The sequence below is a fragment of the Tupaia chinensis genome, unplaced genomic scaffold (assembly GCF_000334495.1).
Source record: "Tupaia chinensis unplaced genomic scaffold, TupChi_1.0 Scaffold143950_1, whole genome shotgun sequence".
Taxonomy (NCBI): domain Eukaryota; kingdom Metazoa; phylum Chordata; class Mammalia; order Scandentia; family Tupaiidae; genus Tupaia; species Tupaia belangeri.
Window position 1 is genome coordinate 154,072 of NW_006203801.1, and position 15,056 is coordinate 169,127.

Below are 15,056 nucleotides of genomic sequence, written 5' to 3' on the forward strand. Positions count from 1 at the left end.
ACTGAATGGGGAAAAGCTGAAAAACCAGTACAAAACAAGGCTGCCCACTTTCTTCAATCCTTTTCAATAATGTGCTGTAAGTTCTAGCCAATGCAATCAGAAAAAAGAATAATATAAAAGGCATTCAAATGGGGAAAGAGAGGTGAAATTATCTCTGTTTGCAGATAATATGATTGTATACATAGAAGACCCAAGTGTGGCCATAAAACCTTTTTGAAGTAATGAATACAATAAAGTGGCAGAATACAAAATTAACATACAAAAATTTATAGCATTTCTGTATACTAACAACAAACATACTGAGGTATAACTGAAGAAAGAATTCTATCTACCATAGCCAGAAAAAGTATAAGATACCTAGGAATAAATCTAACCAAAGAAGTCAAAGACCTCTACAAGGAAAATTATGAAAATCTAAAAAGATAATTGAAAATGACATGAAAAAGTGAAAGTACATTCCATGTTCCTGAGTTGGAAGAATTAATATAATCAAAATGAATATTCTACCCCAATCTACTTATTTAATGCAACCCCAATCAAAATACCAGAGACATTCTTTACAGATTTAGAAAAGACAATCATAGAATTTGTCTTGAATTTTTAAAGTTTGTACATTGCCAAAGCAATCCTGCACAAAAAGAGTGGAGAGGAGGCATCTCACTCCCTGACTCCAAAATATATTACACAGCTGGTATAATCAAAACAGCTTGGTATTGGTACAAAAACAGACATGTGGACCAATGGAAATGTAGACCCCAGAAATAAACCCAAAACAGAGTCAACTGATTTTTCACAAAGGGTTCCAGTCAATCCAGTGGAAAAAAGAAAATCTCTTTATCAAATTGTGCATAAAAACTGAGTACTCACCTGCAGAAAGATGAACCTGAACCCGTATTTCCATCATTAACAAAAATCAGCTCAAAGTGAATCAAAGATGAAAAGCATCTTTCATCTCTGATGAAAAACACTGGGGAAACCCTGGGAGACATTGGGTTAAGCAAAGACTTTTAAAATAAGACCTCCAAAATGATCCCAAAAGTAGATAAATGGGATTACAACAAATTAAGAAGTTTGTGCACAGCAAAGGACACAGTAATTAGTATGAATCGACAACCGTCAGAATGGGAGACTATTTTTGTAAACTCTGCCTCAGATAAGGGACTGGTAACCAGAATATACAAGGAAGTGAAGCGGCTTACCTCTTCCCCCCAAAAAAAATGATCAACTCAATTAAAAGATGGGAGAATGATCTGAACACTCTTTAAGGAAGACATATGAACAGCCAAAAAGCATATGAATAAAATGCTCAACCTCCCTCATCATAAGGAAGATACAGATCAAAAACCACAATGAGATATACCATCTAACCCCAGTTAGAATGGAAAAGATTTAAAAAACAGAAAACAGTAAGTGCTGGGAACATCATGGTGAAAGGAGAACTCTCCTTCACTGTTGATGGGAATTTAAATTGGTCCACCACTGTGGAGAATAGGGAGGTTCCTCAAAGATCTACAGATAGAATTACAATATGATCCAGCAGTTCCACTGCTAGGTATCTACCCAAAGGATAGGAGAATGCTCAGTTGGAAAAGTGCTTGCACATGTGTGTTTATTGAAGCATTATTCACAATTTCTAAGACATGGAACCAACCCAAATGTCCACAAAGACACAAAGACATGAATGTATAGAAAAATTATGGCACATATACTCTATGGAATACTACTCAGCCATGAAAAAAAAGATTCTGGCATTTGATAGTGGAAAAATATGGAAGATTTACTGTTGAATGAAGCCAGTCAGGCTATGGGAGACATTGAATGTCTCACTTGCTGTATACTAACTCTCCACACTTTATGGTGGAAGCTGAACAGTTAGAGGATATTGAGCATGGAAAATGGTTATGGACACTAGAGACAGTAAGAGAAGAGGGTGGGAGTAGGGTGAGAATGTGAGGAATGAAATTAAGGAGTGAAACAGAGAGACAAAGTATTTATGGGACACATGGTTTGTTGTCTGTTAATGATAATGTGTATAGCATCCTCACCTGAACTGGTGGGAGGTGTAGTCATATTGGGTAAATTCACTTTACAAGCTAAGTGAGGTATTGTGATTAAATATATAACATTTTTAATTAAAAATTTTAAATGCATACTGGATTATAAATGATTCTACTTATATTTAAATACAATTATTACTATGTTTAGTAAATAAACTTCTGATATGGAAATATTTCGTTTCTTCACTAAAACATTAAAACACACACACACACAAAAAAGAGTTGAGTAGTTTCATCTTCTTCTTAACTTCCCATCTTTGGTCTGTTTGGGAGATAGTTTGAGTGACTGATAGCTTCAATAGAATTGGGATTGAATTTAATTTTAGTAAGACTTGTATACCCTGTAGAATTTGTATGGTAAGCTCAAGTGTTTCTGTTTTCTCAGCTTTGACAGACAATAGATTATTGAATTCTGATGTTCAAAACTTCAGCCCTTGGTTCTGTAACCTATATCTCAGTCTTATTCAAAAACAGATAAATGTTGCAATGAAAAGTAGTACATGAGGGAAACTCTCTTCCATGAGGTCGTTGCTTCCTAAGTACAAAAGTATTATAGATATTTCTGCCTGGAGAAGTTTCACCCTTTCTCCTCAGCCTCCCACACAGAACCTATACTCAGCAAATGTATGAGGAAACTGAATTTTGGATTTGATGCTAATAAAATTCAAATTTATCAATCGTGTCTTGTCTAGGCACTAAGATGTTTTCAGTTTTCTCTTTCTTCAATAGAAGTATTCTATCTTGTGGGGATAAACCTGGGTGGCCAAGCCTGATCCTTAATTTCTATTCAGAACCATGAAGTGTTTCTGGGGAAATAATGCTGATGATTCAGAACTGTTTCCCCTTCTCTGAAATTTTGAGACCTTTTAAATCTTCATATTTTTTTTTACAATTCTCTCATGCATTTAAAATACAATAGAAAAAATTTTATTTGTCATTATATAGCTTTCTCACTCTGTCCTCCCCTCACCCCTAGAAAAGTCACTTTACTTGCCAAACTTAATACAGTCCACCCAAAATAATAAGTATCTTATTTATCTCATTTTATAACCAAAGGAACACAGAAGTTACAAGAGAACTGTTATTTTTTATATTACCTTATTTTGAAGTAAACTGTCTATAAGCTTAACTATTTTTCTTCAAAATAGTGAAGGCCATTGGTAAGAAAAAACTAAAAACTAAAAATAATTTAAAATGTATGATTTTCTTCTCATTGCTGAATTTTTAATTACACCAAGATCAGTACTGTAACAGTCAGATTTTAGTCAGAAAAATAGAAATTACATCAGTAATTTCGGAAGGATAAAATTAAAGAAGTGGGTAAACAGCTGTTGAAGAATATAAATTTGTAAACAGAGACACGTGGTTCTAATTGGTTACTCATTATGAATAATTAACTATTCATATAAAAAAGTGATTTTATTCCTGGAACTAAGAAGTAAATTTTAAAAAGGTTGGAGTTACTAGAACCTGAAAGACTGAAGGACTGCCCCATGGATCTGAGACTCAGAACTCTTAACAGTAGTTATTACTAAACTGATGTTAGACATTTGGGATACTCGTAAAGAGCTCAAAAGAGGTGAGAGCATAAAAGGAAAACATAATGTAAATATTTTAGGACACTAAACAGCCCATTCCATTAAAAAATAAATAAATAAATAAAAAAGGTGAGAGCCAGAACTCTAAGGTAACACACCAGTTATACTGATATCTCTTAGGTCAACAATGAGTTTGGTCTGAAGTAAATTTAAAGTAATAATTACAGGACCAGCAGATTGCAAAAAAGTTACACTGCTGGACTCTCACATAGTGGACTGTGGTTCAAGTCCCAAACCCCGCAACCTTAAACATGCTGGACTCATGTGTCTGCATGTCCAAAATCCCAGGAGGAAAATGGAAGAGAAGGGATTTCAGCGTGGCAATCCCTGCTGCGGGGTGATTTGTTGCTTTCTGTCTGTCTGTCTCTCCAGCAAGCATACATGCCCTATAGCAAAAATATATCTTTAAATTATATATAAATAAGTACACACACACACACACACACACAGAGAGAGAGAGAGAGAGAGAGAGAGTTGATTTCCATGTATATATTGAAAACTGACTAACCAGTAAAATCAGGAAATACAAACATGAAGAGAATAGATATCTCAAATTTCAGATTTTCTTCCTATTCTCCCTATTGCAGAACCTTATAGGGAAAGGGCTTATACAGCAGAAATGTGGTCTCTATTAAGCAAAGTACAATAGGGAAAGGGATTCTAGAGCTTAAAGGCAACAACTTAAAAATTGATACACAACCATGGGCTGTGCTTTTTCTTGGAAAATAAAGAAATATAAAGAGGAGGGACCAGCAGTTAACGTAATGGTTTGCAGGACTCCAATGTAGTCGACCACGGTTCGAGTTCTGGACCCAGTGGCACGTGTGTGTGCGTGCGTGCCCAAGATCCTGAGAGAAGAATGGAGGAAAAGGGATTGCAGCATGGCCATCCCCCCTGGTGTGTGTGTGTGGGGTGATTTCTCACTTTCTGTCTCTCGGTCTCTCTCTGTCTTTCTGGTGAGCACGAGCGCCCTATAGCAAAAACCTCTCCAAAAAAAAAAAAAGAAAAAAAAATATAAAGAGGAAAATTTCAGTTAATCTAAAAATTATTTAAATAATGAAGAGTAAGTAAAAACATACTAAGAACTATTTTTTTATTTGATACTTTTTTTGGGATTCAAATTTTGAAATTTGTCCTGATTATTTTTTTTTCCCTGTTCACTTTGAGAAAGTAATGAGCCAGGTTGTTTCTGAATATTCTTCTGTCCTTTTGCAGATTGAGTCTGAACATTTTGTTCTTTCACATCTTTTTTTTTCTTGCAAAGCATAAGAAGACAACACAATAAAATAAACAAAATAATAAGCAATGTTAATATCAGGTACGAAGCATTGTTCTCCTTATTTATCCTTGGGGCTGGGCCGCTGTCAAGACTGCCTCCATACCCTTTTATTTGGCAGTTGGGAGGTTCCCACAGATAGTTGCAGTGGCAATTATGTTTATTGTTGCAGATGCCACGCATATTACAGAATGCAGGTGAACAGTTGCTATCCAAGATGGCTATATGGACACACTGCCTATGGATGCAGACATGATCTGGACCACACTCTGTGCCATCTTTCACTTCACCAATATCAGGTATGGTCATCCCGGGATGGTAATCAGTACTCCAACAAGTTATATTATTGAACTGAGCCCAATGTACAGTCGAGTGATCAATCAAAGTGGGGATTTCTGTCACATTCTCACACTGAATTCTCCCACACAGGACATCTGACATACTACATTTTATGTAAGAAGCACCACGGATACCACAGTTACCAACACGGGAACCTTGAGTATTGATTTTTCTGTAGCAAGTCTGTTTTGCACCCTTTGCCCCGTCACCAAAAATCTGCCTACACTGATCATTGCGGTTAATACATCTTTTTTCATAGCAGTAGGCGCTGTCATTACAGGGAATTCCATTTTCCACATATACATCATCTGGGCAGGCATAGGAGGTTCCATTACACCACTCTGGAAGGTCACACATATTGACCTCCTTTCTACACAGTTCCCCAGGTGGTAAGAAGTTACAGTTTTTGCAACAAAGCCCAGAAGAACAGTTAGCTCCATAAGTCAAAACACAGTTTGGCAGACAACAAGGATCTTTAGCACAACGCTTCAAAGGCCCACAGTCACATTCTTCTTCTTCTTCAATAATTCCATTTCCACAGCGAGTCACATTAAAAATGTCTTTTGTGTGTACAGTTTCGAGCAAGCATGATGTCCTTCCTACAATGTAGGACCAAAAATAATCATAACTGCAATTGCTAAATTTAGTTACTGGTGGATTGTCTTCATGCATTATGCATTTTGACTTTTCACATTTACATGTACCACGATCATGGGTCATACCCAAATTATGTCCTACATAATGAGCCACTGCAATTGCAAAAATGCCCAATGTTTTGTTTAAAAAAGTAACAATTGCACAACTAGTATCTACATAACACATTCCTTTAAGTATACCTATGCCACTTAATCCACCTAATGGCTTATTTGTGAAAAGATGTGTGGTATCATGTTTTATCCGGGGGAATATATTATCCTTCTTCCACTGGCAAAAAACGTATGGAGATCTTCTTCCATCTTCTACAATGAATGGGTTGTGGTAAGTCCAGATTTCCAAACCAATCAAAAACAACTTAACACCCATTACATCATAAATGGAATCCACTATATTTGCAATACTATATAGATCTTCCATCACTTGTGAATCATTCTTTTCATAACGAATATATAGAAAATAATCAATCACCACCATAATTTCAACAATCCTCAAATGGGTCCACCAGCCTTCATAACTACTTTGCTTCAGGGTCAAATGATCACTCTCTTTAAATCCTATTTTATCTTGAATAAAGTCAGATCTCATAGTTGTAACTTGTGTCTTCTCACTCTCCAGCTTATATACAAGATGTTCAAATGTGGAAGAAAACATCATGGGCTGGATTTCATAACAAATGCCACTTATCTGAAATATCCCTCGAAAACCCCCAGAACAGGTGCTGAGTGAAACCAAGGATTCTGGGTCCCCCTCCACATAACCATGATAGTAGCAGCCATCTGGGACAAAAGGATAGTCCTGAAGGAGGGCACCTTGGTCTGTGTAGGTGAACAGGGGGAGGTGTCTGGACAACAAAAGCTTTTTGGCCTTTATGTGGATAATGTGTCTCTGGCCCCCAAAATGCAGGCTATAAGAGATCCAGCCTAGAGGCTTCATGGTTCTACCATGGTTAGTTATTCTCAAGGGAATCACTACTTCTGAAGGACTATGATACTGGGGATGTTCACCTTGGGTATGTCCAGAAGAAGATAGAAAAACCCCAAGCCAATGTAGCAGGAGTGTAATTCTCTTGTATGACAGTACTTCAGAAACACACATTGTGAAGCCACAGTCATGGAAATGTCAGTCCAGAAAAGAAGTCAAGACTGGGAGTCACAGATAGTTTGGCTTCTTCTTCTGATATGCTCTCTATGCTGTGCTATGCATTAAAGATCTGTCTCTGGCAGAGTTGAACCATCAGACCTGCAGACCTATAAGCAAAATAAAAAACAACATACGGATGGTTAGGAGAGGATGTGGTAGAGAGAAAGAGAAATGAAGAGGATAAAAGTAACTAATGCTTTGATCAAAAAATGACTCAAGAAAAGGCCTGGAATTTATTCTTAAATATTAATGGGAAAGACGACAGGAGCATATATAAAATGAAAATTGACCATAAATTGATAACTAATAAATATGGATTATGGGCAAAATCAACTCATTGTATTGTACTCTAAATATATTTTATGAACATTTCCACAATAAATGATTTTTTTAAAAATTCTTAAAAGTAAAACAACCATGTGTCTTGAATTGAAGGGATAGTTCCAATTTATACATGTTAAATTATCACAGATATTATTAATAATAGCTTTTCTTTTTAACTTTGATGATAAATTACTTTGTAACATTACTTAAGAAACATTTACTAAAGTTTATTCATAATACAGAATGTATGTGTGCATGAGAGAGAGGAAGACAGAGAGAGAGGAAGACAGAGAGAGAGAGGCATCCACTACAGGGTCTTGTCATGTTGTGATCCCCTTTTCCCAGTCCTTTAGCCCTCCGCTTATCAGGATCTTGGGCATATAAAGATATAGTATGTTTTCAGGTCGAATGGGAATCCAAACCCATGATCACTCACGTGGCTTCCACTGAAGGTCAGTGCACTACAGCCTGTGCTACTAAAGCTGGGCTGAAACCTTTTTAAAAGGTCTTGTATTATTTATGTATTTTAGAGAATTTGTTGTCTGCTTTTCTATAGTGTGCATGTGCTCACCAGAGAGACAGAGAGAGAGAAAGAAAGCAAGAGGTACCCCCCCCAGGGGTGATGACCACATCACAATCCCTTGTCTTCCATTTTTCTCTTAGAATTTTGGGCTCTCTCTCTCTCTCTCTGACACACACACACACACACACACACACACACACTCACGCAGCATGAGTTTTAAGTCTCTGAGTCCGGAACTCAAGCTGTGGTTGGCCATTTGGGAGTCCAGCGATGTAACCATTATGCCTTCTGCTGGTCTCTATTTTAATTTTTTTCCTAAGGAACTTAGCATATACTTCCCTGTGACATAGTTTATTATTTTTCCCCCCTAACGTCCTCTTCTCACTAGCTTGTCAGACTAGAAGAACATTATTTGTGTCTTTCAACAATATTATCTCATATAAGTCACAGATTAATTCTTTATGTAATAAAGAATGGTTAACTTGATGACAATTCTTTTTTAGAATGATGTAGGTATTATTCTAAAAGTGTTTACACTTGATTATATTTTCAAAGAACATGTATTCAATATTTGCTGCCAATTTGTGTTCTTGAATATAGTGATATATACTTAGTTTTCCCTAACTCTTCTCTCTAAATACAATGTAATGCTAGAGAAACAGATCAATAGACAGCAGCAAAAAGACTTTAAAAGCTAGGCAGAAAAAGAGAGATTGACTAGTGTCCTTTAGTCTTAAAAACAAAGACAGGATAATTCTTTGAATTTTATTTTTATCTTTCTGATGAATGCCAATTGGTGTTGAACAGATTCATAACTCAGAACCTCTAATAGGCATAGAGAAAAACAAAACAGAAAAAAAAAAAAAGAAAGAAAACTTTCCACCTTCTGGTCAAATTACTGAGCAGGTAAAAGCTCAAGAGATTCAGTGAGATGATACAGCCTTTCTCTAATATCAGAACACATATTTGCTGATTTACCAACAGTGGCAATTTCAAAGACTTGGCAGGCACACTCAGAACGTACTTGGTACACTGGTGAGCTATCCATTTTACCCCCTTTGGCAACATCATAGCACTGGGTGGCCGACCTACTTCTCATTCAATAACCAGGTAACTAGCTGACTGGTGTGCCTTCAGAGGCAGCAGTAAAGTCCAAGCTGGCTGACACAATTCTGCTGCACAACTTGGACAGTAGAGTGGAGTCTAAAGTAGTCACAGACATACCATGTTCAAAGCCTGATATTTTTCAACCTTCCACCAAATGATGTAAGAAGACCTAAGCCTGGAGGCTTCTACTCCTCACATCTTCTGGCCCAAAATTTAGTGATCTAATAACATAAAGTGGTTTAGGAAGGGCCTTTTACCCCCAGGTGTTACCAGTAACAATTGAACTGGAATCTGTTCAGTACCAAAAGACCAAAGGAAACCAAAACACTATCAAAAAAGCTCTCAAAATTAAACACTTATTCAAATTTGGTCCATATATGCGGTCCAGAATAAATGTTCTAAACATAAAAAGTCAACTGTCTCATCAAGTAGAAGAGTTAAAAAATATTAAGATTCTTCTACAGAGTGATAACAAGATTGCAGAATAGGAAGCTGTGCACCCTCTTGCTCCTAAACACACCATATTCAACAATTCACAAACAAATTGCCTTTGAAAGAAATGCTGAAGCTACTTGAAAGGCTCCTACACCCAGAAAAAAATACAAAATCGAAATAATCAAAGTTGGTAGGTAGATTAAGGACATGCTCTCAGTGGAGTCCTTGCCTCTCATGCAGTGCCATACAATCAAAAAGACAACTCTGAGATCCTAGAGGATGACTTCTGTCTTGCCAGTACTAGAGTTCAGACTGGTCCACTGGAGTGGGGTTTTCTGAGGAGAAGGGAAAGGGTGGCTTAAACTGGTAGATACCATAAGTCTTCCCTCTGCTCAACATAAAGTAAACAAACAAGAAACTCTAGACCTTAGCTTCCCACTGAGAAGAAAAAGTAGACTTGTATGTCTGACTCTCAACTTTTATAAAAAAAAAAAACAAAAACAAAAAAACAAACAACAACAACAAGAAAAAAAAACCCACTTGCAATTATCTAACTAATTTTAGAGTTCTCATAGGTCTATCACAGTCTAGATGTACCTATAGGAGAATGAAGATGGGACTTAGACTGGTAGATACCATAGATCTTTCCTATTTCTCAGTGGAGAGAAAGCAGACAAAATCATCATCATCTCAGCTCTCAGCATTTCCTTGGGATGGGAGAGTTGATCGGTGTATTCAGTGCCCAAGCTTCTCCAGAGATGTCAAAGAACTCGCATCTGACTAGCCAGTCTTGGAGCTCTGACTTGTTTGGCATAGTCCACTTCTGGGAGAAAGAAGTAATGTAGACTTGGTCTGATAGATACCATAGATCTTCCTCTCTGCTGAGCACAGATTAAGCAAACAAAGTATCCCTGCTCTCAGCTTCCTTCTGGAAAAGAAGGGAACTGGTCCAAGTGCACAGGACCCCAACTTCTCTAGTACTGTGTAAAGAACTAGTATCCATCTGATCTGTATCTTTTTCCTTGTTTCTTTCTAAAATACTTATCTGTCTCTCTTTAAATCTTTCCCTCTCTCTCAACCATTCTTTCTCCACAGAAAACAGCAACAACAATGAAAACGGTATTTACTCTAAGATGTAAAAGTGCACTAAATAAAAACCTGTATTTTAAAAATGATGATGTATAACATCATTTTATGCACATAATTATAAATATTACTGCATTGTTATTCATTTATTTTTATATAATTTGTTGTAAAGTACATTTAAATATTAACACTGATTTCCCCTGAAATTATATCTTTAAGTGTTATTTGTGTTTTCTCTGTAAGACCTTTCTCTATTTTAAACATTTTTAATACAATTTAAATATAAATTAGGAAAACTAAATTTTTGTTTTTAAAATGAAGACATTTAACTGGATTCAACTTCAATTTGGTTCAACACAGTTTGAGTCCTAGACCTGGTGGCTTGGTGTCTCACTTTCCCTCTCTTTTTCTCTCTCTGTCTCTCTCTGGTGAGCACACATACCCTACAGAAAATTAAAATAGTAATAATAATAAAGAAAGAAAGAAATTTAAAAGAAAATTAAAAATTTGAAAAAAAAAAAAAGAAAATGGGTGTCATTAAATTCAGGGAACCAGCAGGTTCCTTTTACGAATGATATATAAAAATTCTCTTGTATTTTTTCCTTAGGCAATAGAAATGTATGGTGCCGTTTTAATTAATGACTCATCATAAGAATAGTACCATAGTATGCTATCTGTACTGGTATATTTCTTTTTACCAATACTGTGGTCATTTTTGGGAGTTTGATTTTATCAAAGCTGTCCATATTTTATGTTTTTGGGTTTTTTTTGACAGAGATTTTTGCCATAAGGTGTGTGTGCTTGCCCGAGAGACAGACAGAAAGCAAGAAATCCCCCCCAGGGGGGAGGGTCAGGCTGAAATCCCTTCACTTCTATTCTTCTCTTGGGATTTTTGGCATGCATGTCCGTGCATCCATGTTTTACGTCACTAGGTCCAGGACTCAAACCCAAGTCGACTACATGGGAGTCCAGGGGCGTAAACAATACACCATCTGCTGGTCCCCCCATATTTTATCTCTTAAGTTTCTTTATAGTATCTTCTTTCTTTCCCATATGTCATAAGATAATGTAAAACTAAATATGGGTAGTCAGTGTGCAAAAAGCAAGGCTAAAACTGTAGTGACCCACATTAGTTACATCATCTAACTTAGGATTCAGATGCTTTTAGGAATTATTTCATGCTCATTAGTACAAATAAAAATTCCATAAAAAGCTAGAACTTTAAACAGTAGGCTGTGTTTAAAATCAAATATTTAAAATGTATTTCTTTTTATTATCTTTATATATTCCAAATTTAAGAAAATCATGCCAAAGGAAAAAAAGTACAATGATTTCAAAATAAGAAATTAAACAAGAATTTTAGAAAATGTATTATCACTGGATTTTAAATAACTTGTATGCTAAAAACAATTTTATGTCATTTTACTAATCATGGAGTGTTTTTGTTCACTGTATCATGATACTGCTTGTCTGGTCAAATCACACATTTCCTTTGAACTTTATCAACTTCATAAAGATCTCACTGTCTTATCCATCTTCCATTGGGATACATTCTCCATCTAAAAGTTATTGTAAAATTCTCCAATTAAAAATTATAACATGTTCAGTCTTTTTTTTCTATAAATTAATGATTATATTTTAGGTAATGTCCTTTTGATAGAATTGCTCATATGCAAATTTTATATGTGTTGTAGGAGAAAAGGTAGAGAAATTCTAGAACAATTAATAATCAAATACAGTGTGAACTCTTTTTAGTAAATATCTGTATGTAAAGTCTTAACTTTACATGTAGTTTTTATTTGAAATTATCAGCTTGTGCTATCTATAGATATGATGTTGAAAAAATATTATTTTTTGGAGAGGTTTATGCTATAGGATGCATGCATTCACCAGAAAGACAGAAAAAGACAGAGAGACAGAAAGCAAGAAATCACCCCCACCACCACCACCCCAGGAGGATGGCCACGCCGCAATCCCTTCTCCTCCATTCTCCTCTTGGGATCTTGGGCATGCACACACATGCACCCAGCAAGCCACCGGGTCCGTGACTCGAACCGTAGTCTACTACATGGGAATCCAGTGACATAACCATTACACCAACTGCTGGTGACCAATGTTGAATATATTTACAGTAAGACAGGAAGAGTAAGTTCATGAGCTTTATTGCACAGTATAATGACTAAAGTTAATAATGATAAATTTTTTTTAGGATATTGCCACAGAATATGTATGCTCACCTGAGAGAGTGAGAGAGAAAGTGAGAAATAACCCCCTAAAGGAGATGACCATGCCACAGTCATTTTTGCCACCATTCTCCTTCTGGGATTTTGGGCACACATGCACACACATCTGGTGTGATTTTCAAACCTCCAGACCCAGAACTGGAACGATGGCTGGCCATGTGGGAGTCCAGCATCTTAACCACCAAGCTACGTGCTGACCCCAGTAAATATGTTCTTTAAGGACCCCAAGGTAGTGGATAGTACATGTTTTCACCACAAAAATGATAACTATATAAGATAATACATTTTTGATTAGCAATATTTAACCATTCCACAATGTATAGATATTCCAAACATCATATTGTTCACAAGAAATACAATTTTATATGCCAATAATTTTTTAAGTGCATTTAATGGGACCAGCAGATGGTGTAATGGTTATGTCACTGGACTCTCATATAGTCAACTGAGGTTCTAGTCCTGGACCTGATGGCTTAAAACTCATACAAGGTGCATGTGCGTGCATGCCCCAAATCCCATGGGACATGATTTCTCACTTTCTGTCTCTCTATCTCTCTCTGTCTCTCCAGTGAGAACACATGCCCTATAGCAAAAATTTATCTTAAAATGCATTTAATTACTTTTCTCTATATTAGTTTTTATGAGTTAACCATGGTTTTCTAAAAGTCATGATGTACTTTTTCTGTTTTTCTATGCAAAAATGCATCATGACTTTTCTGACAACTTGATAGACAAAAGAGAGGGCCTGCATGGGCATAGTGGTTAAGGTGCTGGTTTCCCACTGCTCACTGTGGTTTGAGTCCTGAATCTGGTCACTTAAAGCTCACACCAGTTGAATATGCATACATGCCCAAGTTCCCAAGAGGAGACTGGAGGAGAAGAGATGGAGAAGTGATTATGTACCCTCGGGGTGATTTATCAATTTCTGTCTGTCTGTTTTTCTCTGTCTCTCCAATGAGCACACATGCCCTAAATTTCTTTCTCAAAGAAAAGTATAAAATGCATATATAAATATACGTATATACATATTTAGTACAAAATAATTTAGTGTTAATAATTGAATCAGGCATGAATTATCAGTAAATTACATAAAAATTACTGAAATATTCTACAAGTGAAGAAACAAAGCTATTGCTACCTGAATACGTTGGGAAATTTTACGATAGCATCTCAAAAAATTAGACTAGTTTTTGTGCATAGACTCATGTACTAGATATTCTTCCTAAAATCCTTGGCTTTTATCGAATCCATCTTTATGTAGATAACTTCCATTTACATGAGAAAACCAGTGGTACAAGGGAAATTTAAACTGCACCTCAAAAAAAAAAAAAATCAACAGACATATTCAGTACACGGTGGCACTCTAGAGGGCAATTAACTTTTTTCAGTAACTGAATGGCATTAACAATAATAACAAAAGTAAAGAAGTAAAGATCTAGACAAACAAAAATTTTAAGAGATACAATCTAATATAAATATAATACGTGGACCTTTATGGATCCTCATTCACATAAACAAATGGCATAATTTTTATGGTATCAGAGAAATTTTACTTTTGATTGTGTATTAATTCATATAAAAGAAATGCTTGATAATTTTGTTTTAAATAATACTGGATTTACTATTTTGTAAGCCTGTGCACTCTTGTTTAAAGACTCAGTTGTGAAATGATGTGTGAATTTTACTTAAATGCTTTAGCAAAAAAAAAAAAAAGATAAATATATATAAATTATATGTAACAAAATCTTGAAAATATGGGAAATGGAGGGATTCAATGGAATTATTTCTAATTAAATATATATATATGTATTATATATATGTATATATGGCTGGATGGTGGCATGACTGTGAAAACATGGCACTCTGAAAGGCTGACCCACTTGGGAAGGTCCCAGATCATATCTGGAGACCTCCTTAAGTACATAGGCACATGCTAATAATCAGGGCTAGCTGAAGGTGGATGTGGATCATGACATCAAGACCTTGCTTTGATTATTTGGGCTTTTTGTGATTCCATACTTAGTAAATATTCTGATATTACCCTAAGTGCAAGTTTATAATTATAACATGGAATAGGGAAAAGAAAAAAAATGTATGTATTTGTCAGCTATATATATTCTAGAAAGACAGATGAATCTTAAGAAAACTGATTAACGTTTGCATTAAATATTTTACATTTGATTAAAAAAAAATCAAGCCTCAGTAAGTTTTATAAAAAAAAAACATTTCTAGGGAACCAGCAGTTAGCGTAATGGCTATGTCGCTGGACTC

At 35.7% G+C, this 15,056-nt stretch overlaps 1 protein-coding gene across 1 annotated transcript in view; it reads right to left on the reverse strand.

The window, feature by feature from the left end:
• Positions 1-4,769: 4,769 nt before the first annotated feature.
• The window catches only part of ADAM29 (ADAM metallopeptidase domain 29), a gene marked incomplete at its 3' end in the record, with an annotated part of 49,555 nt that continues 39,268 nt past the window's right edge, over positions 4,770-15,056 (reverse strand). The window contains exon 2 of the mRNA XM_027767141.1: positions 4,770-7,174. Coding sequence (XP_027622942.1) covers positions 4,770-7,022 — 2,253 coding nt within the window. The remainder of the gene's footprint in view (positions 7,175-15,056) is intronic.